Raw genomic sequence first — 27,967 nt, forward strand, 5'->3', positions numbered from 1 at the left:
AGAGAAAACAAGTTTATTTTAATCTCTTCAAACGACTTTTGATGAGCTATCTTACCATATGGCTTTGAAAACAAATCCATGAACTCGAACTTCATTGAAATAAACCTCGCTGCATCTATCGGTTTCAAACAATCCTTCACACAAGAATGCAAAACAGTTCGGACAAAGATCTTCTTTTCCAAAAGTATATCCAAAAAAAAAAACCTCTCGAAAAATTGAATTTTGATGGAAGTGTTCTTTCTTCAATAGAAGAATACGGGTAAATTGATCTCTCTTGGTCCCAACAAGAGGAAGGTTGATTAGATTTTTCCACCCGTGAAAAAACTATGGGACTAAGTTTGAAGCGCTTAAAGTGGATTTGTTCCAACAATTTGTTTTAAAATAATTTTATGATAACTATGTTAATTTTGTAATTGGTCAAAATTTTGCAAAATTTAATTTCTTCATATAAAATTTACGGAGAAGTTTGATATTAGTAAACTTATGAAAAATACTTTACTATCATATGAAGTTTTCGGGTCCAATTGGTAATGACTGTAGTTTTAAAAAATTTGTTGTAGAAAAATTTTGTAGACTTTTTGTTGTGGCTTTAGATTTTATTGTTTTAGAATTGTATAGAAAGTTCCAAAAAATTGCTTTAGATTTTTGGTTCTTCAGAACACTTGTACAGCTGTAAGTTATTTAAAGAGCTGTGATTTTGAAATTTTTATTAAAGTTTAATTGATGTAAATTTAGTGATGTAGAAATAAATGGAATCGTAGACATCACTTATCTTCACTACCAATCACACTCTTCTAAATATTGCCAAAAAATATAGGCAAATTAATTTTATAATTGATCATGTTTCACTTTATAAAATATCTATTCTATGAATTTTCTCTCATAAAAGTCTTCTACAAGTTTTCCGAGAAATCTTCCCTCAAAACCAAAAGTTTGGCATTCATTCACGTGATGAAATATTTTTTTACCGGGGGCAATTGACCCCTCTCGCCTCCGCTACTGGTTATATATATCGATTTTCGATTTCTATAGTAGAACGATTATTCTTTCTTTAAGAAAACTCATTTCAGAGTTCCACATATGACAAAAAATACGAGCAATTAGAGAAGAACACGTGAAAACGTGATGCTCGCCTATTAATCAAATATTCGAATATTTCGCAAGCTGTTTCCTATCGAATAAATTTCAATAAAACAAATGAAAAGACAATTAGCGACAACAATACAATAATGATTGAAAGGCACCAATCCAATTTTCACTTTTTGCATTCGAACATATCTTATATATCCTTGTAAATAGAACTAAATGTTCTTTTAACCATCAACTAGAACCTACAGCTTGGAGCTCATTCTTTTATCAAATGGAGTCGGGTAACACGCTCAAAACCACAAAGCTTATTGTATTCATTATAGTTTCACGTTATCTTGCGAGAATATTGGGTTCAAAAGCTATATATATTTTTGGTTAATACTCGACGTAGGAAAAGCGCAGCTATCAGTCATCAATGCATGGAAGGAACAAAAGATAACAAAGGTGACGAACAAGTAAGAAACAACAACACAAAGATCCTTGAGATTTTTCAATCGCAGTTTCTATGCGACTGCTGTGACACTCGTCTAATTTGCAGGACTGAGAAGAAGCTCCTAGAGATTTCAGCATGGGAAAAAAAGCAAACAACCAAGATCGAATCTCAACTCGCTGATACCCAGGTGATTCCAACAAAAAGACCTCTCCACTTTTAATGCATTAATACTGTTCTATTGCTAATGGACAAAAGGGTTGTTTTGTTTTGCGCAGCGGAAGATGGACAGTAAGAAAAAGGAGAAAGCGGAGAAACTGAGGCGCAAGAAAGCAGCAGTTCATGCAAAAGCGCAAGAGAAGAAGGCACGGGTTCAAACCCGACGCGCTCAAGAGATCCTCGATGCAGAAGACGAAGCTGCTACGTTTCAAGCCACGGGACAGATTCCCAACAAGTCATCTTGCAGCTGCTTCTGATATCATCAGCATTAACCTGTGTTGCAGACTATAACCTATAACTATCACCTATACTTGTATCGTTTTACGTGTGTTTTCATATTTGCTTGTGTTGGTCATGGAACAAATCATTGTTCAACTATCAAGCTACTGACAACAACATACATGCTAGAAACCAAAATCTGCAACCTGGGTGAATAGAAACAGGTAAGAATACCATCTTAAGGTCTCAAAGACTTATTATTGAAGTTGGAAAAGTTGCAAACAAGGCATAAAAGAGTCAAGAAAACACCCGCTTCTTGAAGACGCATCACAACACTGACCAGTCTACTACAATGACAAAAAAACATAGCAACAAACGACTTGATAAAAAAAAAACTAGATAAAAGACTCCCATTTCACACCTTCCAGGCCTTGTCTTTATGTAGTTGAATATTTAGAAAGAAGGGAAAACAAAGACACACAGAAAACATTTTGAAGGTAAGAGGATGAATATGAAGACTTTGTGGGTTCCTGCACGGCTAGATAAGTCACACATTGCATCAACCAACCTGTAACATCACAGAAATTCAAATAATATTTTAGGGATCTCTCTTATATCAGGAGCAAACCTAATTCAAAAGAAAATTTCTAGGACGAGAATAATGAGTTGACCTCTATATGCATTAAAAATTTCTAGGACGAGAATAATGAGTTGACCTCTATATCCATCCTAGATCTTTCCAACAACACTATGTATTGTATTATAGTTAAAGACATTATCCTAGAGAATCTTGAGTTAAGATGACGTAAACGACTCCAAAGTAGGAATAATTGAAGTCTGCCAAGAAGTTGATATTACTTACCACTTATTACTGATAGACCTAACAGAAGACACCAAGGCGGACAACCTTATTGGCAATAAATTGCCTGATCGATGTGTGGAGGAATTTGCTTGATCTCCGTTCCAAGCTCTTGCTCAATCCGGTAGCTACAAATATGTAAGAAGACTAAGGTTAAACAATGTCGTAGGCAACATGAGCAAAACCCAGTTAAGAGAGAAAGACTTACAGGTTAAAGCGGTCCTCATAGGTGATAAGATTCACAGCTAAACCAAGATGGCCAAACCTTCCTGATCGACCAACCTGAACAGCAACCGGGTATCATAATCAGATGATCATCAATCAATATGTAGGAACCTAGCACAATGTAGACATCTGAGCTTACCCTGTGAAGATACGTTTCTGCATTCTTTGGGAAATCAAAGTTTATCACCACATTGACTGCTTGAATGTCAATCCCACGTGTGAACAGGTCTGCAGCAACAATCATTAAATCATAAACTATTTATGTGAAGAGCTTCGCTAATTTCATTTGTCTAAATAACAAAACCAGTGTCACTTGGTCCCCTAAGGCCTTGGCTTAAGCCACTATTGAGTTCTAGGAACTAGATAAGAGAGCATTTTATTCAACATGCTCTTGCAATAACAAAATAATAGCATCTAGGCATACCAGTACACACAAGATTCCGGCATGCACCATTGCGGAAGTCATGGAACACTCTGTTTCGGTGGTCTTGAAGCATCTTTGCATGGATGTAAAAGCATGAATAGCCAAGCTCCGTAATTTTCTTAGCTAAGAGCTCCACACGGTTCACGGAGTTGCAGAATATGATCGATTGGTTAATTTGCAGCTGCAGAAGAAGATGAGAGTAAATACCAGCTAAGAGAAGAAAACAAAACAATCAATACTTGAGTTCAGATCTAACCTTGGAGAATAGTGTATTCAAGCAATGAATCTTCTGTCGTTCTTCAACAAAAGCATAGAATTGGGTAATACCCTTGAGCGTAAGTTCATCCATGAGATTAATGATGTAAGGATTCGTCAAAAACCGATCCTTAAAATACTTGACAGTGACAGGAAACGTGGCTGAGAACATCAAAATCTGGCGATTTTGGGGAAGAAAGCTGATCAAATGTTCCACTGAAGGTTGGAACTCTTGAGACAAAAGCTTATCAGCCTGAAGAAAGATTCATATTTAAAATAGTTTAGGGGAAACCATCAGAGCTTGCGAAGATTGAAAGAAGTACATATGCAAAAAGATACTAGACAGAGAAGAACAAGTAAGCAGCCAACATTTACCTCATCCATAGCGAGCACAGAACAATCTTTCAAAACGCAAACACCTTTCTTGGTGAGATCCAAAATTCTTCCAGGAGTTCCTACGAGTAAATGGACAGGCTGATACAAACGCATGATATCATCTTTCAGACTGGTGCCTCCAGTGGTGACCATGACTTGAATCTTCAAATGCTTCCCCAACTCCTTACACACCTGTGATGTCTGAAGGGCTAACTCTCGAGTTGGAACAATGATCACAGCTGAAAGAAAGACAAGCATCAGCGAGAGACTAAAATTTCAAACTCATACATCGCATCCAACCACATCAAAGAATCAAATGATAGTTACCTTGAATAACGTTGTTATCTTGGTCAATTTTTTCCAAGACAGGGATACAAAAGGCGGCAGTCTTGCCAGTGCCGTTCTTAGCTCGGGCAAGGATATCTCTACCAGTCAAGGCGATAGGAATACTCTCTTCCTGAATAGGAGAAGGTCTTTCAAAACCCTTCTCATAGATTCCCATTAAAAGCTCTCGTTTCAGAAAATAGTCTTCAAACTCGTTTCCCTTAGTGGCTGTCACATCCTAAAAATGATAACAAGTGCAAAGAAAAAAAATCAAACCGAGTAACTATCAAGAAGTATTGGATAGACAAAGTAAAGAAGAGTTTTGTTTAGCCAAGGTAGAAAAGCATCATGAACAAAAATGGGTTTATGTATTAAGCTATTAAATAAGCAAAACATCTTTCTGCAGAAGACAGAGCATCTAACAATCAGTCTATAATTTAGCCTATATAATATAGGCTTCCTTTAGGTGCAAGGAAAAGGCAAAAAACAAAAGAGAAATACTAAACGATTTATTTTCTTCGAGACATTGAAGGTTACCTCAGTTCTGTAGCGAGTATCAGGTGCAGGTAGTTTTAGCCTCGCTTTCCAGTCTTCCGAACTAAAAGAGCAAAGAAAAAAAAAGAACTTAAAAAGAACTAAAAGCTTGATAAGCACAAAAATGAAACCAATGCTACAGAGCTCAGTGACACTGTGAGAAGTAGATTCGCTTTAAGACAAAGAGCAAGATGTTCCAAAAACTTGAAAAGGCAAGCAACATAAAGAAAGTAAGTACAAACTTTGTGTCGGAGAGAACAGTTTTTTCAACTTCAACGACAGCGTCTCCTCCTCCTCCTCCGTTACTGTTACCGGTAGAGATCTGGGGTCTAGGAAGCCATTGCTGCTGATGTTGCTGCTGCTGGTATTGACGAGGAGGCTGAGACGTGGCTTGCTGAAACTGCTGTTGTTGGTGGGAGTAACCGCCTCGCTGAACGTACTGCGGCTGCTGCTGCTGCTGATAGCCAGGCCGGGACTGGAAGTTAGGGTTAGGGTTAATGGCACCACGGCCAGCGCCAATCCCTGGAGGGTACCTTCCTCCTCCTCCTCCTCGGTTATTGTTGTTGTTGTTGTTCATCATCACAACCTTCTTTTTACTCGATCTCTAAAACGCTAACTCTGTCTAGGGATGGATTTGTACAGCAACTAAAGATGAACTTCTAGGTGCCGAGATATTGACAAAATCGCGATTCAATTACAAATAATAAGAAGAAGAAGAAGAAGAAGCTCTTGCGGATAAATCTAGGGTTTGTAGAGCGCAAAATCGGAGAGCAGATCTGGAAAATTAAAATTAAATTTAAAAAAAAACTCGGCGAGATTCGGGGATTTGATAATTAGTTAAGAATTTTCGAAAAAGGTCCACGCGAGGAACGAGAGAGAGAGAGAGATATGAATCAAAGGGGTCTGGCTTGAGAGACAGAGAGACAGGCGAGAGAGGCACAGGAAGACAAATCTCTGTCTGAAAAAAATAATTTATAGTTATAATAATAATAATGTTTTTGTGGTTTCTTGGGCATACGGCTAGGGCTGGTGGGAGACACGGAGAGGAGAGCTTCACAGCCCGGCCTTTGGGCTTATTATGCAAAGACCTTTTTTTTGTATATTGCCTTCCTTGTGTGTAGTAGGCAGGCGTACAAGGCAAAGATCCAATGCGTTGACTTGTTTTACCCGTTCCAGTGATATACACGTGAACATCCTGCTGTTTCAGTTCTATTTTTCTTGTGTAGTCAAAAAGACATTATTACCCCCATTGGAAATTACAACAACACATTAGTTGTGAGCGCCAAGATAAGGCTAAAGATGTAAAAACGCTCTGAGTATTCATTCAGGTCAGGTTCAGAAACTAGTTTCGTTTCATTTCATCCACCTCCTCTTCACTTGAGAAGTTCTGTCTTTTGCGATCCTTGTCATTTTTGTAAAGGTGAGTCGATCTATATATGGTCACTAGTATTCTGGAATTGATGCTGTTTTAATACTCAGTTCGAACATTCTGTTATCAAATCCGGTTCTAGTCAGTTGTTAGCGGGATAGGGTTTGCTTGAGATCATTTCGCTTCTTTATTTTTTTAATGTCGCTGATGGATCTAGTGATCTTCCTTATCGAATTAGGAAAATGAATCTGTATTAAGTGGACTAATCTCAAATCTAGGTGAAAAAAAAATGGGAGGAGGAGGAGAAGGAGTTGGCGATTTCAGAGCCAAAGTATGGAGCATGTCTGGTGGGCCTTACTGTAGGCCCAAGCACTGGCGTCGCAACACCGCCTTTGCAATGCTCGGCGTCTTTCTTGTCTGCATCCCCATTGCCATGAAGTCTGCCGAGCTCGAGGTATTCATTCTTCTTCACTTCTTTGGTCCTTACAATTAGAGATTAGAAAATAACAATAAGTGAATCACAACTGCTATGGATAACATATCTACTCAATGAGTATAACTTTGTTGGTCTGTTATCATGTGTAGATAATTTTGTTTTCGCTTCCAGTGTCTATCATGATTTAGGGTATTGAATATCTTTGATAAACATCTGTATCTTATCAGTAGAGACTCTATGCTGCCTACGTCCTGCAGTTTTGGATGTTACAGTCTGTGTGAATCTATTGTAGCAGATAGCTTTGGTAAATATATATATTTCACAAGCAGGCAGCCCTCATGAAGAGAAGAACATTTTAATGTGTTAAAGTTTAAAATTTAACTACCTTCTCTCGTATCTAGTTTCATTAATAATTCCCTTCCCCCTACCTTATTTCATTTTATTCTTTGTTATTTGCCAATGATTCATCTGTAGGGTATTCGCCAATGGTAGCCTATTTTTGATAATGTCCTGTGACCTGAATTTGATTTGCACCCATTTAAACTCTGTTTCTCATTGCCATGTTACTTTACGTTTTGTGTTTGTGTAGCAGTCTTAAGAGATTTAGTTGATTCTTTTGCTGTACTTCGACCATGGGATATAATTTTCTGAATGCTTGAAAGAGCGGCTTGGGTACTACTTACTAGTATGGACTTACAGTTCTTTTTATGTTTTTGAATGCCTAATACTTAACTCTAGTCATTTGTCACAAGAACCCAGTCCTTAACTGTATTATCTCCATGCTGCTCTATCGTTTGCACTTTCTTGTTTCATGATCAAAATTTGAGGGAAAGATTTGTATTTTGATATTTCAGCAAAGGCCACATATGCCGGTACGCCCAATTCCTTCACAGATATGGTGCAAGAACTTTGGAACCAAGGACGATTACGAAAAAGAGCATTAAAGAGCGTTTTGCTTGCTTTGGAGTGACAACTCTTTTGCTTGGTCTCTTATTTTTCAGACAATGCGAGTATGAAAATACATCTGTCTTTCATCTTCACAGTATTGTGACCAGAATAATTTATCTCTCTGCATGTGCCATGTAGAGAACACATGCAATCATCCCAAATTTAAGAAATCTCATGTTATTCCAAAATCCCAGTTGATTAATATTATATCTGGGCCGGTTTTATCTAAGGTAGAATCCATCTAAAACATTATTGTGCGTTTTTACTTTGACCGACATTCGAAAGAATCTGCATATAAAGAAAAGAAAAGAAAAGTAAGTGACTGAGTTGATGATTATACCAAAATGCCGAATAGGTAGCTAGAGTTTGCATTTGATGTTCAATGTATGATGATCTTTATTTATTCTTCTTAATATTCTTTTTTTAGCATTTTGTTCTAAGGAGACCAATGTTTTAAGGTCTTAAAAAAAATAATGAAACAATACATATTTGATCAATTCAAGACAGACAGAGAAATAATAATGTAAAGTGTAGTATAAGACTGCACATTTTTTCTGCTACGTATATATGAATATAAAAATCAAGATCACTCATACTTTTTTTATTGTGATGTACATGTGGAAGTTGTGGAATACAAAATAGCTATTAAATTATAGATTTACCAAAGTAATTGAAAATTGGAGAGAAAAGACACTTTATTTAGACATGGACGGTAGATAAAAATTGAAGGAGAAGAAGCAGTGGTTGAGAGTTAAAAAGCTGACGTTTTCCAGTCGCCGCCACAGCGAATATTAAAGGATGGTTTTCTCTTAAAATGCTCGAATCTCTCAATTTATTCTTGCATTTTCTAATTTTCTTTAGTTTAATTTCTTCTTATTAAATTATTTAAGGATGGCGTAAATAATATTTTGACCAGAGGGGGCACACACGCATGGGTAAAAGAGGGAATAAGTCGTCAACACGGAAAACACATGTCAATGATCTAACGGTGAGATTGTCAGGAAAAAAAACCATCCACTGAGAGCATCTCCAATGTATTACTCCAAATTTTACTCCAAAATGGTGTAACTCCAAAATGGAGTTGGATTTTACTCCAATGTATTATTCCATTTTTTACTCCAAACAAAAAGATTTTTTTTTCATTTAGTTAATAATTGTTATTAATACCTTCAACTTATAAAAAATTAACAATTAACCCAACTATTTTATGTTTACAAAATTTCCATAATAATATATTTTATTTATATTAAATATTTATCATTAAAAATACAATTAGAGATTATCTTTCTATTTCAATTCGTGCAGATTTTATCATATGCAATTTTTCTAATTCAAAAATATTTTTATGCATTAAAAGAACATAAAGAAAAAACAAAGTTTTGTTTTGTAATTTGAATTATGTATTGGGTCATATTGTTTGTTTGTGCAAATATCAAGTTCAACAAGTACAAATGTTATCAATCAAAATTTTGACCAACAAGATTAAAGAACTCATCTATTCCGTTTGAATAATACTTCACCGATTTTAGTAGTTTCGAAAACAATTTACCAAATTAATTATTAAATTACTTATTTATATTATATTATATTTGTTTTATATTATTTATTCTTAGTTTTGACTTTTATGAGTTTATGCATATTTTCTGCAAACTATAAAGTAATCTTTTGTGGAGTATTATATTTTTTTATGTTATTATATTATTTTAAGTATGAAATAAAAACATTAAAAATTAAAAGGATCATTTCATAAATATAAAAAGTTCAATTCCAAAATGGAGTAATGGTTAAGATTACTCCACCCTAGCTATTACTCCATTTTGGAGTTGAATATGGAGTGGGATTGGAGAAGATTTTACTCCATAATTGAGTATGAAGTCAAAAATGGAGTAGGGTTGGAGATGCCCTGAGACAGTATATTGACATTTCCATATATAACCTTCTTGCCCGTTCTCTTTCGGGTAACTTTGGGTTTGTTTCCCTTTCTTGCTTTCTGATTTTTTACCAAATGTTTTTTGTCCTTTGGAATTTTATAAGAATAATATCTGAAAATAATATATTTATAGTGAGACCCTCACTCTCTTAGAAATAACAGGGGCAGTCCTCCCTCAGACAGCTTCGTCTTCTTAATACTCTCTTCTCTTGCTCAAAGCTGCAGGAACTTGTGTCATTGAACCTTGCGTTATAAGTTTTTGTCAGACTTTTTCAATCTCTCTCTCTCTCTCCACAGCAATTCTGTGTTGAACTTGTGTCATTGAACTGGGGATTTGAGTTTGATCGGATCTTGAGAGCGATGATGTGGAGGAACATTGCTCGCTTCTCCAAGACTGCGGCGGCTGCTGGAAGAACCGGCGGATCTCGGAGGTGCTTGTCGACGGCGATACCTGGTCCTTGCATAGTCCACAAACGTGGTTCCGACATCCTTCACGATCCATGGTTTAACAAGGTCATCCATACACGATTCGTTTGATTAACTAAACTCATTTAATGCTGAAATTTTAGGAAACTGACACTAAGAAATCAATCTTGTTTGTTCCTTTGCGCAGGACACAGGTTTTCCTTTGACTGAGAGAGATAGATTGGGGCTAAGAGGCTTGCTTCCTCCTCGTATCATCTCCTTTGAACAGCAATATGACCGTTTCAGTATGTCTCTCTCATTTCATCCCGATTATGTGTTTGTTTCTGACACTTCCTTGTATAAAACATATTGGCAGTTGAGTCCTTTCGGTCCCTAGAGAGGAACACACTAGGGCAGCCAGACAACGTTGTCTCTTTAGCCAAGTGGAGGATTCTCAACAGGTTGCACGACCGTAACGAGACTTTGTACTACCGAGTGAGTTCAAAGCCTCTCTCTCTTTTTAATATTAAAATCCGACATCCTTGGACAGACAGAACTCACACCCTTGTTGTTCTCTGCAGGTCCTTATTGATAATATTAAAGATTTTGCACCAATTATATACACCCCCACCGTTGGACTGGTTTGTCAGAACTATTCGGGTTTGTACAGAAGACCCCGAGGAATGTACTTCAGCGCCAAAGACAAAGGAGAGATGATGTCTATGATCTATAACTGGCCTGCTCACCAGGTTGATATGATTGTCATCACTGATGGTAGCCGTATCCTTGGCTTAGGAGACCTTGGTGTCCAGGGTATTGGGATTCCTATTGGCAAGCTCGACATGTACGTGGCTGCTGCAGGAATCAATCCACAGAGAGTATGTCCCATCTCCACATGATCAACACTGGGGGTTTCATCTCATTATTCCCTTGAACTTCTGCAGGTTTTGCCAATTATGTTGGATGTAGGCACAAATAATCAAAAGCTCCTACAGAATCCTCTCTGTAAGCTACTTTTATTCATCTATGGATGTGTTTCCTTTGATAACACACTCATTCATGTATCTTCTTCATTTTACAGATTTAGGACTCAGACAGCCTAGGTTGGAAGGAGACGAGTACCTTGGGATTATTGATGAATTTATGGAAGCTGCATTCACACGCTGGCCTAAGGCCGTCGTACAGGTATATATATACATATATCTTAGTTTCTACTTTGGTTTTACCTTTTGATGGTGGGTGAGGCTGACTAAAATGGTTGTTTCAATCATAACAGTTCGAAGATTTCCAAGCGAAATGGGCTTTTGAAACTTTGGATAGATATCGAAAAAAGTTCTGCATGTTCAATGATGATGTCCAGGTACTTCTCATCATTTCACTTCAGCTGCTTTTACTTTAAAGCTAATCTTTTTAATGACAAGGTTTGATTTCTCAGGGAACTGCTGGTGTTGCTCTCGCTGGACTATTGGGAACTGTAAGAGCCCAAGGTCGGCCTTTGTCCGACTTTGTGAACCAAAAGATTGTTGTGGTGGGAGCTGGAAGGTACTTGGTTATCCACTGAAAAGTCCTTTACTAATGTATCTGCAGTAACTTTCATCTCTTCTTTTCCTTATAGTGCGGGGCTCGGTGTAACAAAGACGGCAGCACAGGCGGTTGCGAGAATGGCAGGCATCAGCTTCGCTGAAGCAACGAAAAACTTTTACCTAATAGATAAAGATGTAAGTCTCTGACATTCCTTACTTGTTGACGTCATCTGAATGGGTCCGGTCCGTCTTGCTTGATAGTAATAAATAATTTAGCTTGTGTAGTTCAGTTCCACGAGTCCGAGTTGACTTTGAAACTGTCATAGTATTGTCTCTTTTAGAGCTTGCTTTTGGATGTTGTCTTAAGCTATCTTCTAAGAGCTTACCTAGAAGAAGTCCAAAAACATTTTAAAAAGTTATCCATTTGCCATACTAGTTTTATCTTGGTGATCATATTTTTATTTTTTTTAAATTGGATTGCCTCATAAGATCGTATAATGTGCTTCAGGGTCTTGTCACCACGGAGAGGTCAAAACTTGACCCAGCAGTTGTACCTTTTGCCAAAAATCCAGCTGAGATACGTGAGGGAGCAAGTATCGTTGAAGTGGTAAAGCTTAAGACTTATTTTATTCTTTCATCTTCTTTTCTCTACAGCTGTTCATGAAATTTGAGACATAATAATATTTTCTTGTGCAAATTTGTTCAGGTGAAGACAGTGAGGCCACATGTACTTCTTGGTTTATCTGGAGTTGGTGGCATCTTCAATGAAGAAGTAGGTGAACCTAATTTCAACAAACATATAGTTGAATGATATATATTAATTAACAGTTTTACTGACTTATATGGTTAACTGGTTTCATTTGTGCAAAGGTTCTCAAGGCAATGCGAGAATCTGATTCATGCAAGCCCGCCATTTTTGCTATGTCGAATCCCACCTTAAATGGTTTGTGTTTGTCTTTCCAAAGTAATGTAACATTTCCTTGAAAGATCTGTTCTGAACACTTTTTTACTTGTGTGACAGCCGAGTGCACTGCTGCTGATGCATTTAAGCACGCTGGAGAAAACATAGTCTTTGGAAGTGGAAGCCCATTTGAAAACGTTCAACTTGGTATGTTATTATTAGTGAGGTTCATTTATGAATTGCTTAAAATCTGAAAAAAAAAATTGATATGATTCTTTAAACTTCCAGAGAATGGTAACGTTGGGCATGTGAATCAGGCCAACAACATGTACCTATTCCCCGGGTTCGTTTTCGCTTCTTGAAAACTGCTTCAATTAGTACACATTTTTATCCACAAGTTTAGCTGAAATCAAATGTGGTTATTATGGTTTACAGGATCGGGTTAGGGACTCTTCTATCTGGTGCGCGTATTGTAACTGATGGAATGTTGCTAGCAGCTGCAGAATGGTAAGAAGATTGCATTGGTTCTCTTATATGATCTTATGATATAATGAGGCTCATGTTTAATATATATATGTTTCGAAAATATAATGCAGCCTTGCGTCCTACATGACTGACGAAGAAGTCCAAAAAGGCATCCTTTACCCTTCAATCAACAAGTATTATTTCCTCTGATTGCTTCTCATATGCTCTGGTTTTATTTAGTCATCTAAGACGGTTTGGACAAAATGCAGCATCCGACACATAACAGCTGAGGTAGGGGCGGCTGTTCTAAGAGCTGCGGTATCTGATGACATTGTAGAAGGTCATGGGGATGTTGGTCCGAGAGATCTCAGTCACATGTCCAAGGTATCAAAGCAATTGAGATTTTTTTTTTGTAATGTATCAAGCATGACAGACACTGATGTAATAGTAGAAGTCTGAATCTAAATGCATCTGTATTTTGGATCAACAGGAGGAGACAGTGGATTACATCACAAGGAACATGTGGTTCCCAATTTACAGCCCTCTCGTGCACGAGAAATAGACTCTTTGAACTCTCTCTCTCAGCTTTCATGGAAATGCCAGAAGACCCCCAACAAAAAGAAATCATCTTCTTATTTTCGATCAACAACAACATTCTTTCCCTTCCTATTTTCTCAGAATATGTTCTAAAATAAACAATGATGGTAACGTTTTAAAGCAATGCTAAAAGACGGCCTTAACAACAAGAGCAGGAAGGGTAGTTCTAGGTCATCTGTCCCTTGTCACTTTTTTTCATTTTCTTGATGATTATGTGGGAATGATTATATAACTTTATATACAATTTTCTTCTTAATCCATTGGATCGGACGGAGTGATCATGACATATTAAAGTTAATGACATATTAAAGTTGTTTTACTGAATAATGAAGAGAAGGTTATATATATTTAAATGAAGAAGAAAACATTGGAGAAGATGAAAGTGGTGATTGTGGGAGGTATTAGTTACTTATGACAGGTACATGACATACATGTAACAAGTATCTGAAGCAATCCATCTTTGAACAATCTGCCAATGCAAATTGAAGATGTAGCTAGGATAATTTTGTGATTTCTTTTCAAAAAGAGGTGTTAGACACCACCCTATTATCTGACCTTTTTTCCAGTAACTAGTCTTTAATCTGCATAGCACTTAAAAAAAAAAATATATATATATATATAGATTCGTAGCAAAGATCAACATTCAATTCAAACACAGAGAATCTGTTAAAGAGTCACCGATTAATGTACACAGCCAAAAAAAAAATGAATCTAGAATAACATATTTTTAACAAATCAGCTCAGCAGCACATAATATAACTCTTAAGAAAATACAATGGATAGAAAGTCTAAAAAGAAAGATAGAGAGAGAGGGAGGTCAGTTGAGTCTGCGCCTAGTGAAAGCAGGGTGAATGGTTCTTCCGCCCAAAGAATCGAGTCTGTGAATCCGCTCTACACATTCACGCACTCTCTTTATAACTTTAGGCATGTTTGCAGCGTTCCTCGACACTGTTTCCTTGAGCTGAATCAATTTCTGTTCACAGTCTTGGTCTTGAGTTCCTGCATCAGAAAAGAAGACACCGAAGATTTGTTGATGAGATAGTATAAAGATAAGAGATCACTGCAAGGCTCTTTGTGTAAAAGAAAGAAAAAGGTCTCTTACGAAGTACAGGTTTCAAAAAATCCAAAAGGAGTAAAACAAGAAGACAAACTTAAGAGATCATGATATAATAAAACAAACCATGATCACTCTGTTTGGAGTGCAGCAGGGACAATAGAGGGTACATAAAACACAATCATAATGGAAACTATCCGGATTAGGAAACAGAATATAAAGTTATCTAAGAAGATGTCTAGGGGAAGTAATCTCCCCTGCACCACAACCCAAAAATGTATTTTAATCTCTCATGAATGAACCCAAAAGTAGTAAAAAGCCCTAATTTTTCCAACCGCTAGCAGTTCTTGAACCAAAAGACATTATTATCAGACTGTCTGATTCAGACATAGTTCGTTCACAAATGAAATGGGTGATATTCAAAATTTGATTTTGAAGAAAATAAAAAACAGAAGAAATAGAGCGGAGGAACCTGGGGCGATAGTGAGGCGTTGAGAAGAAGAGGGAAGAGGATCCGACCCGGAAGAGATGCTGGGGAAGAAGCTATGAGAGGAGGAAAGCGCGGAATCAAGGGTGTTCCTGAGGTTATCCGGTAGGGTTTTCCTGTACTCTCTTATCTTCTTCGCCATCTCCCTCACCTCCCACTCCATTTTCTCCAGCTCTCCTTCATCAATGAGCTCTTGCTCCGATTCCGACTCCGCCATTGATTCTTTTCCAATTTTTGAAAACCCCTTTCCGTTGAGATTTGATTATGGAAATGGTTTTTTATTTTCAAAAGTGAGTTGAGGTAGAGCGAGAGCGTATTAACGACGATGCGTCTCCTGTAATAACTTCGCCTGTGATTATTATTAATGATAAAAAATAATGTTACAAGTGTTTTTTTCACTAAACGACGCCGTTTGTCATTTACACACAGTAAATGACCGCCTGTGCCACAGTTTACATACACGGTAATAATAATATAAGTGAGAAAAATGAATCAAGCATCAGAGTGTGACTGCGAGGTGATCACTCTTCTTGAATATATATTCTATGGTGTGTGTGTGTGTCACTTAGAGCTTGGCGCCGAAGATGGGCTTAATCGTCACCGCTTCTTTTAGCAATGCTTCTTGCGTCAATGATACCACCAGCTGCCCACATCAATTTCACACTCTTTTAAGCTTAACCAAAAACTGTGTAAGAAGATAGATGCCCTTTTTTTTTTAAACAAATATTTGATGATTATAAGTAGCATCACAAGTACACACTAGATTCTTCTTTCTTCAATGGTCTCTTAGTATAATGTCTATTTCATTGGGTTTGAACGGGATATGCAACAACGTACCTCTCCCTTTCTGTTGAACATTTCTCCTGTGGTCAGACCGCGACTCTGGAATGATGTGGGATTCACCATCTGCATAAAACCATTAATCTTGTATTCAGTATATATTTGTCTCGTCCTCAGTTTTTGTATCTTTGACTATTACACTCAGATGTTGCGGTTTACCTAATTTTATTTAAAATGTACATGTAAACATAAACTAAAACAATACAGTACACAAGTAGTATAGATATAAACCAAATCTGTGCAAGTGTTTTTAGGCATTTTGAGTTTCAGTTTACCAAAACCAAAACCAAAACCATTTGGATTACTACTTCAGAAAATCACTGTATTCTTTAAAAAAAAAAGGTATATAAAACTTTTCTTACCACAAAGAGCAGCCAGTCATCAGCTCTTAGAGGTCGGTGGAACCACAACCTGCAAAGGCAATAAACAAGAGTTGGAAACAAACGCTTGAGGCATTGCCTTCATATATTGTAAAAGTGTAGAATTTATATTACGTTGTTTGTAAGAAAAGTGCAAACACACACACTTGGCTAAAAAGAAAAGAAAAGAAAAAGCTTACGAGTGGTCCAGGCTAAGAGCAGCTGCACTCATGCCTTTTTTGCGGTGAGGGTTTAAACCGATACATGCGAATATCAGATCTGAAGCAAATGCAACCACACATCTGTGCAACAGACAGTGGTATTCACCGATATAGTTAGTTTCCTAACTATAATCAAAAGATTTTTCGTAAACACTGCAGTAGATATATATGTCCAAACAAACAAACTCCCAAGTTGTCAATGACCTAAGATAATCTTGCTTCTAATAGTATGGATATGGATAACACTTCAAATATATCAATTGGCGATGCTAAGATACCGTTCATCTGCTTAGAAATGTTAAAATGCTTTTAAAATCATACGAATACCAGTTCTCTTAACTTTTATACCACTGAAGTAGAGTTTGCTCACCGGTGTAAAGCTTGGTCATCAGAAAGTTTTCCCCTTGCTCTAAACCAATAGTTCAATCTGCAAGATGACGAAATGAAATATGACCCATAGTGGTAACACAATATAATTGACTTATCAGGATTTAGACAACTATATGATGACCTTGGAGGAGACTTTGTCTGTTCTGTATAATAACTTGGCTCACAAAATCGAATGTCTATAGGCCATGTGAGAATTTTTTCAGCTGCAATTTTGTTTCGGTAATCCCTGAAATAAAAATAAAAAGTGATTCACTATGAGCTCTTGAAATAACTGCTCTGGCACAATATCTTCCACATATATACCTAGGTAGCAGAGGGTCAGTCATACGCCGTTCAATCATCTCCTCTCTTGTTACAAGCTGCAGTAGATAGCGAAGAAAATAACAATCGTAGTCAATCTTTATAAGCCTCAAAGTATGGGAGACATGATTTTTACCGTTTCAGGAGGTGACATAAGAGGCATGTTAGACTCTTGGTGATCGAAACCTTGTTGCTCTCTCTGTAAATCCAGAGAAAAGAAGAAGTTAAAGCTTGAAAAGCTATTTTGTAATAATGAAGTATTTGAGGGGAAGACCTGAAATGAAGCAAACAAGATGAAAATGGTTTTGCCTTTCTGTCTAGCATCAACTCTTCGGGTGGCAAAGTTGTTGCCATCACGTAAGTGGTTAACTTCGTATAGGATGGGAACTGCAAGAGTTAATATTCAAAGTGTGAAAAATGCGTGGAGGCCAGAGAAAATAGCAGGAAAATCCAATTGGTTGCTAGCAATTGCTTACTAGTAATATCTCCAACAAGAAGGAAATAGGAGTGTAAATTATGAACAATCTTGGTAGATTCAACAGTGTTTGTAGCTGCGGCAAGTGCCTGCGAAGTGTAGGCAATGGTGTCACAGTGAGTACTAGTCATTTCTGTAACAAGGTTAAATATATGCAAATGAACAACAAAGGTTAGTACATAGATGATGTGAGAAAATAACATACCTGTCCAACTAATTGGCCTCCAAAAACCTTGCCAAAGGTTGGAGCATTGGGTATAGTGAAACCCCGAAAAAGAGTCAACTACAAGAAAGAAAGAAGCACAAAGATGAGGGGATTCCTCAAAATTTTCAGTTACAGAAGAGAAAGAATGTAAGACATAAGTTATGTAGAAATATGACAGAGACAATGATTCCACAAAAGAGAATGGTAAAAGTGAAGGGAAGTTCGTACATCTAATGGATCGAGAGACAAAATGCGTTCCACAAGACAGGGTGTGTCAAGATCCTGATCAGGATCGGAGATAGGGTTGGTGTCAAGCAAAGAACAATGATGAGACATGAGCAGCAAGCAGGTAAGCTGAAAAGAAGAGACATTAGTACTGAGTAGCAATACTATTATTGGCCTATGAGGTCAAGGAAAGCAACATAAGGCAGTATAAAGAAAGAAGAGAAGAGAAGAAATACATAAATACCTGTGAGAGAGCAACAACATCTGCTGAGTAAACATTCCCAAAAATACCTGTCTCAGAGAAGAAAAAGAGCTAATTCAATCACCTAACAAGACTAAGCAATGATAAAGAATGGGCAGTAGTAATGAAAGAATGATCCTCCTCTCTCACCACGGCCGAAGAAATCAAATGGTTTCAAGAGGAACTCCGAGGAGTCGTCGGCTGATCCCAGAACCTGAGCCTGCACAACAACAACAAAAAAAGAGAGACAAAAACACTAATCAAACAACACAAACCGGGTGTCTTCCAAAAGAGACAGAAGAAGGTGGCTTCAGAAAAGTACCTGTCCTTGAAGGAGAAAGTAAACACCCTCCACCTCCTCATCTCTACGCACCACATAATCCCCTCTCTCTGCGCCAAAATCACACTGCTCTCAAGACCATAAACGAAATTCAAAAAATCAAAATTGATGACACTAACCGTAACGCTTGAACACAACGACTTGTGCGATTATCTTGAGAGAAAGACTTGTTAATCGCTGCAACAAGGGCACCTTCCCAAGCAACTCCACTACTGCAAATACCAAAGCAAACCCAATGTGAAAAATCCTTCCGAATCGTCCAATATTACCAAAATTCTCATCGCAACATCAATTTTTCTCGCTTAACGATTTTATCCGGCAATCGAACAGAGTAGTTAGGAGCTGCGACGGAGTACCTGATTCAGTGTTCATCGTTGAACGTTTGACAGACCGGCAAAAGTCAATCATCCAATTCCAACCAATGGATTTGGTTGGTGACGTAATTACAATCGTGTACCCGCCGCGGGTGGTGTAACGTAGATTCTATGGAGAAACACGTGTTAATCATTTCCCATGGGCGTGGACTGACAGTTACGACAAGGACAAATTTAATGGGCCCAAGCCCATCTACCTTTCATGACCCGATCCAACCCGACCCGTGGATGTTAATAAAAGTGCTGCTACCTTGGCTTTAAAAGTAAGACGAAAGTGCACGTCTTTTCTCCTCCATTAGTCCTCCAGACTCTTCTCCACTCTCGTTGCCTGCGGGACATCACCTCCAATGCCCAATCTCCTCCTCAATCAATCTCCTATGCACCATAAAATATACTATACCCATCAAGCATTAATGAATATGTGAAAAGACCAAAAGGACATATTTTAATTGGAACCAAGAATGTCCCAAACCAAAATCGGCATCCAACATAACTCGGGTTTGGTCGGATCTGAATTGGATTGGTCTGTAAAAAAAATTAAAAGTGGTTCTTATGTTTGTTGGTTTGGTCTAAAAAAAAAGAAAAAAGTGAATCCCGATTCTCCCCGAGCTCCCCTCCCCCCAGACCACCCAACCTACAGCTCCTCCTGCAGCTCCTCCTCCACTCTCCCCCTCCTCCACTCCTCCTCCACTCCTCCTCCACTCCTCTCTCTCTCAGCTTCTCGAACGCTGCCGGTAAGTTATGCTCTGTTCGAGCATTATTTCGGAAGTAGGTTTTGGGGGTTTTAATAGATTTGTAATTGTGACAAGTTTTGTTTAGTTTCGGGGTAAATTTCGGTATAATGAATTTCGGTAGGTGAATTGGAGTTGAGGGATAGGGATAAACCCTAGATTATTCAATTGTTCTTGATAAATTGTAGTAAAACTGAATAACTGGGTACAACTGGTAGAATTAGGAAAACAGGAAAAATTCGAATAACTGGTAAAACTGTAGCAGGATAATAGTAGGGGAAATTGTAGTGAGTTTCTTTTGTTTGGTTCCTTTTGGCAGGACACAATGAGCAATCACGTCAGAGATATACCTGGTAGTCCGAAAGAGAGCTACAAGATGTTGTATAGCTATTTGTACATGTTAGAGCAAGTGAATCCGGGGACAAAAACCTGTTTGAAATTGGATGATAGAAGTAAATTTGAGTACCTTTTCATAGCTTTGGGAGCTTGCATTGAAGGGTTTGCAGTTATGAGGAAGGTGATAGCTGTGGAGGGGATACGTCTGAAGAACGGTGGTGTTTTAGTTTTCGCGAAAGCTCAGGATCCTAATGGTCAGAGTTATCCACTTGCGTTTGCAGTAGTAGATGGTGAGAATCTTGCTAGTTGGACTTGGTTTTTCGAGATGCTTAAAAGTGTTATACCAGACTCTTCTGAACTGGTTTTCATTAGTACTCTTCATCAGAGCTTGATTTTCGCCATAGGAAACGTATTTCCACAGGCTCACCATGGTCATTGTTTATGGCATTTGAAGGAAAAGGTGAAATTACATGCTTGTAACGTCAACAAGAATATAGTCGGGCAAAAACTTATGGAGTTGGGCAGATATTACACGGTTGATGACTTCAATTCTGCTTACGACTCATTTAAGATAAGATGTCCAGCTGCGTACAAGTATGTGGAGGAATGTGGTATTGAAAAGGACAAATGGGCAAGGGTTTTTTTCCCACGTGATAGGTACAACTTGGATACAAGCAACACTCTGGGATCAATGAAGAACGTGTTTAAAGAGGCAACAAGGTGGGCCTTAATACCAATGCTGGATTGTATCATTAGGAAATTCTCTGATTGGTTCACTCAACGGAAGGATGTTGTTTCTAGATCAATGAATACAAGACTGGTGCCTCGGGTTGAGAACTACTTGCACGATCTATGGGCTGTTGCACATAAGTTACCTGTGCGGGAACTTGATAGTTACGAGCTTAAGTACGAGATCACTGACACTGCAGGAAAGGTGTTTTGGGCGACCTTGGTTGGAAAAACTTGTACTTGCAAGGTGTGGGACTATGAAAAGTTCCCTTGTCTGCATGGACTGGCAGCTTATATCTATTTCGCTAGGAATGTTGATGGCAGGCGCCTTGATATCCATGAGTTGTGCTCAAAATACTACTGGACGGAAATGTGGCATTTGGCGTATTCCAGAACACTTAATGTTGTGCCCGACATGGCTTCTTGGAATGTACCAGATCAGATCAAGGAGGTGAAGATCATACCTCCATATCGCATCAAGCGGCAAGGAAGGAAAAGAGTTTAAATTTGGATGAATTTGGAGTAATGCATATTTCGAGTAATGCATTTGGGTACTTGATTTTGTGGCTCTTGAACTTTGTTTCATTTCGTGTTGTATCGTGTTGTATGACTTGGAAAACTGCGTAAACTTGAAATCTACTTTGTTTTGTAATGACATTAGTATTATCTATATCAAAACTCGAATCTCATAGTTTTTTCTCTATCAAAACCTGAATATCATTGTTTTATATTTGTTTTCGCAACTCTAACATATATTTATAATAAAACTCGGTTATCAATTTCTGAAATTTAGGAAAAAAACTCTCATGTATCCCTTACGAGACCTTGTAATTCCAATAACACTTTGTTGGCCAAAGACATCTTACAAACGAAACTTTCGAGTTATATCTATTCGCTAAATATAATTGCACGGAACTATATATATAACAATTTAAACTAGTAATATTGAAGGTAAAACTAGATAACCAATTTTAATAGATTAGTAACACTAAATAAATTAGAAACCGACAAAAATATAACTATGACCAAAGTTGGGAATACTAGTATCTTGGGTATAACTATGAACAAATTTTTTTTGGGCAATTATCTCAACCACACAAATTTACTCCCCTCCCAAAGCCTTTCAAGTACTTTCAGTTTGACTTTTTATCCCTTTTTCATCTCTCCCTCTCTCTTTCTCTCTATTTCTCCCCCCATTTCCTCTTCCCCCCCTCTCTCCCGTGTCTCTCTCCCTCTCTCGTCTCTCTTCTCTATTTTGAGAATCGAATTCTCTTCCCCCCTCGCCGAGCAAGTGAGATGGAAAAAGTGAAGATGGAAGTGGGTTCGGGTTCGGGTTCGTCTTTATCGCAAAGGAGCCGCCGCCGATTTTCTTGTCTGAGGTTGTGTCACTGTGGCTTGCCGGCGAAAATAAGGCAAGCTTGGACTGAGAAAAATCCTGGTCGACACTTTTATGGCTGTCCGCGTTTTAAGGTATGAATATATGATGGAATCTGGATATAATGGAATCTGAATTTGAATTGGGTTTGAATTTTGACCTTATTGCAGCTTGGAAATGAATGCAATTACTTCTCTTGGTTCGATGAAGAGGTTGGTACAGAATGGCAAAGGAGAGCATTGCTTCAAGCCCGTGATGAAATCCAGGAGAAGGATAAAGTGATTGAGCAATTACAGAAGACCATTTCTGAAATGAAAAGTCACTTGGAGAAGAAGAAGACAGGGAAGGGCGGGGGCGGGAATGACGAAAATGAAGAAGATGACATTGTTAGGAAGTTTGAAGAATTGTATGCTTAGTTTAAGTGTGGTGTTGAAGAATTAGTTTTCCTAGTATTTCTAGTTTTCCTAGTTTTCATTAAGTTCTACAAGTTCTCCTAGTTGTCCTAGTTTTCATTAAGTTATCCTACTTTTCTTAGTTTTCCTTAAGAGGCACATTCAAAAAATAATCATAACTTCCATGATAACAAGATTGCAACATCCATGATAACAAGAACAAGTTCCATCCAACATACCTAATAAGTCAATAGGTTTCCAACATCCACACAACAACAAAATAATGGGTCCAACTTCCCACAAAATACATAACCGAGTTTACAAAATACATAACCGAGTTCTTCACTCCCTGCTTCCTTGCCCTTCATCCATAGCTTTCTTCATAAACGCCTCAAACGGAACCACCATCCTTTCCTCAAACTTGTCCATTGTCTTCTTAACTCTCTTTAGCTGAGTGCCAAACATTTTCACTTGTTTGATCAACTCCTCCATCATCTTCTTCTGGCTTGCGCCTCCTTCCTCTCCACCTTCTTCGTCATCCTGATCTTCGTCGACAGCCTCTTGTGCATTTGGATCACGCGCAGCAACGTCTACATCATACATCTCTTCAAAAAAGACTGAATGTCCTTCCGCAAGACGCTTTATCCAACTGTCAACAGAAATATCATCGACATCAACGTCGTCCTCCTCTTCAGTCATCTCTTCCAAAAGAGCTACTTCTTCTTCTGTCTTGGTAGGAAGGATGCTGTGGATATCCCGTGACTGATACCAAAAAATTAAAACCAAAAAATAATCTTATGTTAGTATAATGCTACAACATTTTCAAAGTTTGTAGGGGAAGAAACATACCGTTATTTTGTCCAGTTTGTCCAGTTCCCGATTCAATTTTGAAAGTGAAAACCCTTTCATCCCTGCTGATTTAAAGACTGATCTGCACATCCTAGGACAGTCTACATCGACGTCTTCAACCTCTTTTCTGAACTTCAATCCCAACTTGGGAATTGCCTCAAAAGCAAGCAACTACATACCAATCATGTACAAACACTTAACACAATAAAATTAACAAATGATAAGGTGATTATCTTCAATTGCTTACCTCCAGTGGCAGACAGAAACCTGGAAGTGGCCATAAAGTCTTCTCTCTAACCCGGCCTCCAAAATGATCTATGGTGTGCGATATCTCCTTAACCATGTAATCAAACGAGTACCTCCCCCATGGAAAGTTTTCGCAGAACTCGAGATCGTCCACAGCTCTTTGGAAGAATTCCAAAACATCTCTGGCGCCTTTTCCTACTTTCGTTTGCGCACAGATAACACTTCCTAAAAAGAACAAAACCATCATCTTCAGCCGGTCTCTGTGTTCTCCCATAGCCAACAGCTTCGCTTTGACATCCTCAAGCCTTATTGATTCTCCCTTCTTGAAATGGCGCTTCACGAACTTTCTATCACCAAACTCCTTATACCCAAGTGGATAGTTGCGGCAGCTAAGACCTGAGATCAAAGCGTGTTCTCTCAGGCCATAGCGGATGGGAACACCATTCACAATGAACCACACTTCCTTCCTCTTCGAGCTATCCACTGTCCGCAATAGCAACATCCACATTCCTTGGACCATGTGGTTTGAGTCTTTCTCCAGGTGGAACACGTGACAGAATTGTGGATGCTTCTCAAACCACTTCCTCTCAGTATCACTCATCGGCGGTTCCAGATTGTCAAATGTAACCATAACGTCTTTGACGAAACATTTGGTCGCTAGCTTTATTTGTTTCTTGTACTCCGACTCATAGAAGTACATCCTCAACGGTTTGATTGCCTCGGTTGCCTCTAATTCCTGCAAGTAACATTGTGTTCTACATCAGTTATGCAAGTACTAAAACATAGTTCTCCTAAGTTATCCGAGCCTTTCCTAGTATATCTAGTTAAACCCTATTCAAGTTCCACACTTATTACCTCTTCTCCTTGCCCGAGAACCCCTTCACCATCACCATCAACATTTCCTAATTCCGCTTCCAATGGGGGTTCTCCTTGTTCTTGATTTTCATTTTCATTTTGACCTCTGTTCTCTTCGGGAGTCCCGTTCTCTTCTTCTCCGGTGTCTTCCTCCTCTTGGATTTTTTCTTCATCTTTGTTCTCTACTTCTTCATCGCTATTTCCTTCTTCCTCTTCATCTTTGTCTCCATTTTCGTCTTTCTCTTCTTGAGATTCATCGCTATTTCCTTCTTCCTCTTCATCTTTGTCTCCATTTTCGTCTTTCTCTTCTTGAGATTCATCGCTATTTTCTTCTTCCTCTTCATCTTCGTCTCCATTTTCTTCTTCCCTTTCTTTCTCCTTCTCCGATTCTTCTTTCTCTTTCTCCCGATCTTCTACATCCTTAGCCGGTTCTTCTACTTCATTCTCCTCCGCAACTCCCACGGTTCCAACAAAATCAACCGCCGGTGATTCCTCATCCGTCGTTTTTCTCTTCTTGGAACTCTTCTTCGGTTTGTTCTTCTTCGAGTTCTTCGAGGTCCCGCTCTTTTGCGGAGGAGGAGCCGTTGGAGGAGGCCTATCCTTTCTCTTACCCAGCCTAGTTTCAACCATGATTCACACGTTTTCGGTGAATAATCGAAGGGAAATCGAAGGAATCGAAGGGGAGTGGGATGTTCTAGGGTTACGTTTTCGAATTTGGGGGAAACCGTTGAGAGAGAGGGGATCCCGAGAGAGAGGGGAAATGGAAATAAAGGGGAGACTTGGTTTAAATCGAAATTGAGTGGTTATTTGGATTCGGGTTCGAGATGGTTAAAATCGAGATTGGATCGGAGGGTTTAAGTTGGATTGGGAACGGTTAAGTCTAATTTATGATCTTTGGTTCGTATTTCAATTCGATTCGGTTTTCTCTCCGGTTAAACTTGGTAAAACCCGTAAATAGTTTACCTTCCTTAGGGTTAACTGTAAATTCCAGCAATTTGCCATTTTATATTTTTTGCTTTTTGTTTCATGTCCTTCAAAGATTGACCGATAAGGAGGGTGGGCATTGGAGGTGATGTCCCGTTGCCTGCCTAATGGAATCTTCTCAGCATCTATCTTTGGTGAGTTAGATTCTTCTTATTACAACAACCCCCTTTCTCTTCATCATTTCGGTCTGTCTACCACAACCACGAGCTTGGGTTTGACTTCACTTGTCTTTAATAAAATCAATTCACACTTGTCTTCTCTAGTGTTTTAATTTGTCTTCCTTCAGCCCTGGATTGAAATCACTTTGACTCGTCTTCTTATCTTTATTTCTCAGCCTAGCTTATGATCCTGTCTCTGTTTTTTAGAGCCACACTGATCGATCTCGGATCCAGTGGGTTCTGTCGATTCAACAGTTTCATTCCTTCATCTTTGAACAATCTGACTTCACGGCGGATATATAATGCTTAATTGCTTCATTAGATCCCCATGTCAATACTCTGTTGTGTTCCCGTCATCGAATGCGTATACTGCCTCGGCTGCTCCCACTGGCTGTGGAAGAAATGCATGTACTCGGCAGGCCACGAGAGCGAGAGTTGGGGTTTAGCCACTTCCGACGAGTTCGACCCCATCCCTAGGCTCTGCCGCCTCATCTTAGCCGTCTACGAGGAGGATCTCCACAACCCCATGTGGGCACCTCCCGGTGGCTACGGCCTTGACCCAGATCACGTCATCCTCAAGAAAGACTACGACCAGACTCAAGGTCGTGTCACACCTTACATGATCTACCTGGATCACGACAATGACGCTGTTGTCTTGGCTATTAGAGGGCTTAACTTGGCTAAGGAGAGTGATTACGCTCTTCTTCTTGATAACAAACTTGGGCAGACTAAGTTTGATGGTGGTTATGTGCACAACGGGTTGTTAAAGGCGGCCATGTGGGTTTTTGAGGAGGAGCATGAGGTTTTGAATAGATTACTCGAGGAGAACCCGAGTTATTCCTTGACGTTTGTTGGGCATTCTCTAGGTGCAGGGGTTGTTTCTTTGCTGGTCTTGTTTGTGCTTCAGAACCGGGGGAGGTTAGGGAATATAGAGAGGAAGAGGATAAGATGCGTTGCTATTGCTCCTCCAAGGTGTATGTCTCTCCATCTAGCAGTCACATATGCTGACGTCATCAACTCTGTGGTTCTACAGGATGACTTCTTACCTCGGACTACCACAGCTCTGGAGGATGTCTTCAAGTCAATCATCTGGTAAGGAAACTGTATTCTAGTTATTACATTATTAGAAGCATCAAGTGTAGAAAGAGAATCTCATGGTCATGTCTTACATGTTAATAAACCAATCAAGCTTGCCATGCCTCTTGTGTCTCACATGTGTGAAAGATACATTCACATTCGAGGAGAAGAAGCTTAAGGATGCAAGGCGTCTATATGCCCCTGGTAGGTTATACCACATCGTTGTGCGCAAGCCCTTGAGGTATTCATACTCTTTATATATTCCATAATCATGTGCTTTCTTCAACTCAAGTTGCTAGCATCAAAGTGAAAAACCATATGCTCCTTGGTGCAGATTAGGAAGATATCCTCCCGTTGTGAGAACAGCTGTTCCAGTTGATGGGAGGTTTGACCAGTTAGTTCTCTCATGTAATGCGACAGCGGATCACGCCATCATCTGGATTCAAAGGGAGTCACAGAGAGCTCTCGATGTGAGTATTACTTCCAAATGTGTTCTTTGATTCAGCGTTTGGGGATATTGATTTCTGTGTGGTGAACATTTACAGTTGATGCTGGAAGAGGACCAAGTTATGCAGATTCCGGTGGAGCAGAAAATTGTGCGGCAGAAATCAGTTGTTGAGGAACATGACGAAGAGTACAGAGCGGCTATCATGAAGGCGGCTTCTCTTAACATCCCCATGTCTCCATCACCTTCATATGGAACATTCCATGATACAGCAGAAGAAGGTGAAAGCTCTACAGGAGGATCAGTTAATGAAGGATCCCCATCCATGTGGTCTTTCAAGGGAATGAAGAGAAAATGGAATCGGTTCGTAGATCGTCATTTTCCTATGGATGATGATGACAGTGGAGATATGATATTGAAGAAAGAGGAATCTTCAACTTTGTTGTGTAGGTAAGAAAACACGAAATAATCTTGTTATAGTAGGTGTACATGTAGAATGTAGAATATAGAATCAGAGAAGCAAAGAAAGTTGTTAGATGAAAGTTCATTGTTGAGAGATTGAGAATTTTCTTCATCGAATTTTGGATATCTGATGTGAAAATGTTGCAGCACCTTCTGTGCAGTAGCCTGTTCTGTTGCCTTGTAGTATTGTTGTAAACAATATTCATTTTACAAGCTCACTTATTTGTTTGGGCTACAACTACAAACTTGGTTTTGACTCCATCCAACTGCTTCACTCTAGTTTGGTCTAT

The 27,967-nt window shown here is 38.7% G+C and overlaps 7 protein-coding genes across 10 annotated transcripts; 4 read left to right on the forward strand and 3 right to left on the reverse strand.

The window, feature by feature from the left end:
* The first annotated feature begins 649 nt into the window (after positions 1–649).
* On the forward strand, positions 650–2,431 carry LOC106443762 (uncharacterized protein At3g61260-like). Its single transcript, XM_013885316.3, has 4 exons — positions 650–1,370; positions 1,481–1,544; positions 1,628–1,709; positions 1,798–2,431. The coding sequence occupies exons 1-4, from the start codon at positions 1,361–1,363 to the stop codon at positions 1,993–1,995; spliced, it is 354 nt and encodes a 117-aa protein (XP_013740770.1). The 5' UTR covers positions 650–1,360; the 3' UTR covers positions 1,996–2,431.
* On the reverse strand, positions 2,196–6,038 carry LOC106438601 (DEAD-box ATP-dependent RNA helicase 8-like). The gene is made up of 10 exons (XM_013879828.3): positions 5,196–6,038; positions 4,957–5,017; positions 4,423–4,657; positions 4,096–4,334; positions 3,722–3,973; positions 3,466–3,646; positions 3,181–3,269; positions 3,025–3,098; positions 2,820–2,944; positions 2,196–2,525 (listed from the first exon to the last, which is right to left on the reverse strand). The coding sequence occupies exons 1-9, from the start codon at positions 5,531–5,533 to the stop codon at positions 2,866–2,868; spliced, it is 1,548 nt and encodes a 515-aa protein (XP_013735282.2). The 5' UTR covers positions 5,534–6,038; the 3' UTR covers positions 2,196–2,525; positions 2,820–2,865.
* A 3,749-nt stretch (positions 6,039–9,787) lies between these two features.
* On the forward strand, positions 9,788–13,787 carry LOC106438600 (NAD-dependent malic enzyme 2, mitochondrial). The gene is made up of 18 exons (XM_013879827.3): positions 9,788–10,149; positions 10,250–10,346; positions 10,418–10,536; positions 10,623–10,919; positions 10,986–11,046; positions 11,123–11,226; positions 11,318–11,401; positions 11,477–11,583; positions 11,657–11,759; positions 12,073–12,171; positions 12,271–12,336; positions 12,435–12,507; positions 12,586–12,672; positions 12,754–12,808; positions 12,901–12,972; positions 13,062–13,124; positions 13,200–13,314; positions 13,421–13,787. Exons 1-18 carry the CDS (start codon positions 9,997–9,999, stop codon positions 13,490–13,492), a joined length of 1,827 nt encoding a protein of 608 aa, XP_013735281.1. The 5' UTR covers positions 9,788–9,996; the 3' UTR covers positions 13,493–13,787.
* Positions 13,788–14,169: 382 nt separating this feature from the next.
* LOC106438599 lies at positions 14,170–15,321 on the reverse strand. Its single transcript, XM_013879826.3, has 2 exons — positions 15,054–15,321; positions 14,170–14,526 (listed from the first exon to the last, which is right to left on the reverse strand). The coding sequence occupies exons 1-2, from the start codon at positions 15,283–15,285 to the stop codon at positions 14,345–14,347; spliced, it is 414 nt and encodes a 137-aa protein (XP_013735280.2). The 5' UTR covers positions 15,286–15,321; the 3' UTR covers positions 14,170–14,344.
* An 82-nt stretch (positions 15,322–15,403) lies between these two features.
* On the reverse strand, positions 15,404–19,272 carry LOC106438597 (acyl-CoA hydrolase 2). 2 transcript variants are annotated; one of them, XM_013879824.3, is made up of 17 exons: positions 19,021–19,272; positions 18,784–18,876; positions 18,647–18,714; positions 18,475–18,544; positions 18,328–18,374; positions 18,087–18,212; positions 17,859–17,936; positions 17,655–17,742; positions 17,453–17,565; positions 17,315–17,377; positions 17,182–17,237; positions 17,000–17,104; positions 16,859–16,915; positions 16,468–16,569; positions 16,271–16,319; positions 15,906–15,974; positions 15,404–15,711 (listed from the first exon to the last, which is right to left on the reverse strand). In XM_013879824.3, exons 1-17 carry the CDS (start codon positions 19,070–19,072, stop codon positions 15,634–15,636), a joined length of 1,314 nt encoding a protein of 437 aa, XP_013735278.2. In that variant the 5' UTR covers positions 19,073–19,272; the 3' UTR covers positions 15,404–15,633. The 2 variants fall into 2 exon arrangements, with proteins under 2 accessions (XP_013735278.2, XP_048632110.1); XM_048776153.1 differs by having other exon boundaries at positions 15,404–15,753.
* A 33-nt stretch (positions 19,273–19,305) lies between these two features.
* LOC106438596 lies at positions 19,306–27,936 on the forward strand. 3 transcript variants are annotated; one of them, XM_013879822.3, is made up of 6 exons: positions 19,306–19,360; positions 25,630–25,669; positions 25,870–26,785; positions 26,883–27,011; positions 27,105–27,240; positions 27,316–27,936. In XM_013879822.3, exons 3-6 carry the CDS (start codon positions 26,022–26,024, stop codon positions 27,667–27,669), a joined length of 1,383 nt encoding a protein of 460 aa, XP_013735276.2. In that variant the 5' UTR covers positions 19,306–19,360; positions 25,630–25,669; positions 25,870–26,021; the 3' UTR covers positions 27,670–27,936. The 3 variants fall into 3 exon arrangements, with proteins under 3 accessions (XP_013735276.2, XP_013735274.2, XP_048632106.1); XM_048776149.1 differs by lacking the exon at positions 19,306–19,360 and having other exon boundaries at positions 25,647–25,669; positions 25,901–26,785; XM_013879820.3 differs by lacking the exon at positions 19,306–19,360 and having other exon boundaries at positions 25,633–26,785.
* On the forward strand, positions 19,387–21,528 carry LOC106370662. The gene is made up of 2 exons (XM_013810659.3): positions 19,387–19,772; positions 20,089–21,528. The coding sequence occupies exons 1-2, from the start codon at positions 19,500–19,502 to the stop codon at positions 21,337–21,339; spliced, it is 1,524 nt and encodes a 507-aa protein (XP_013666113.1). The 5' UTR covers positions 19,387–19,499; the 3' UTR covers positions 21,340–21,528.
* Positions 27,937–27,967: the final 31 nt, after the last annotated feature.

Source organism: Brassica napus, chromosome A3, assembly GCF_020379485.1.
Source record: "Brassica napus cultivar Da-Ae chromosome A3, Da-Ae, whole genome shotgun sequence".
Classification (NCBI taxonomy): Eukaryota; Viridiplantae; Streptophyta; class Magnoliopsida; order Brassicales; family Brassicaceae; genus Brassica; species Brassica napus.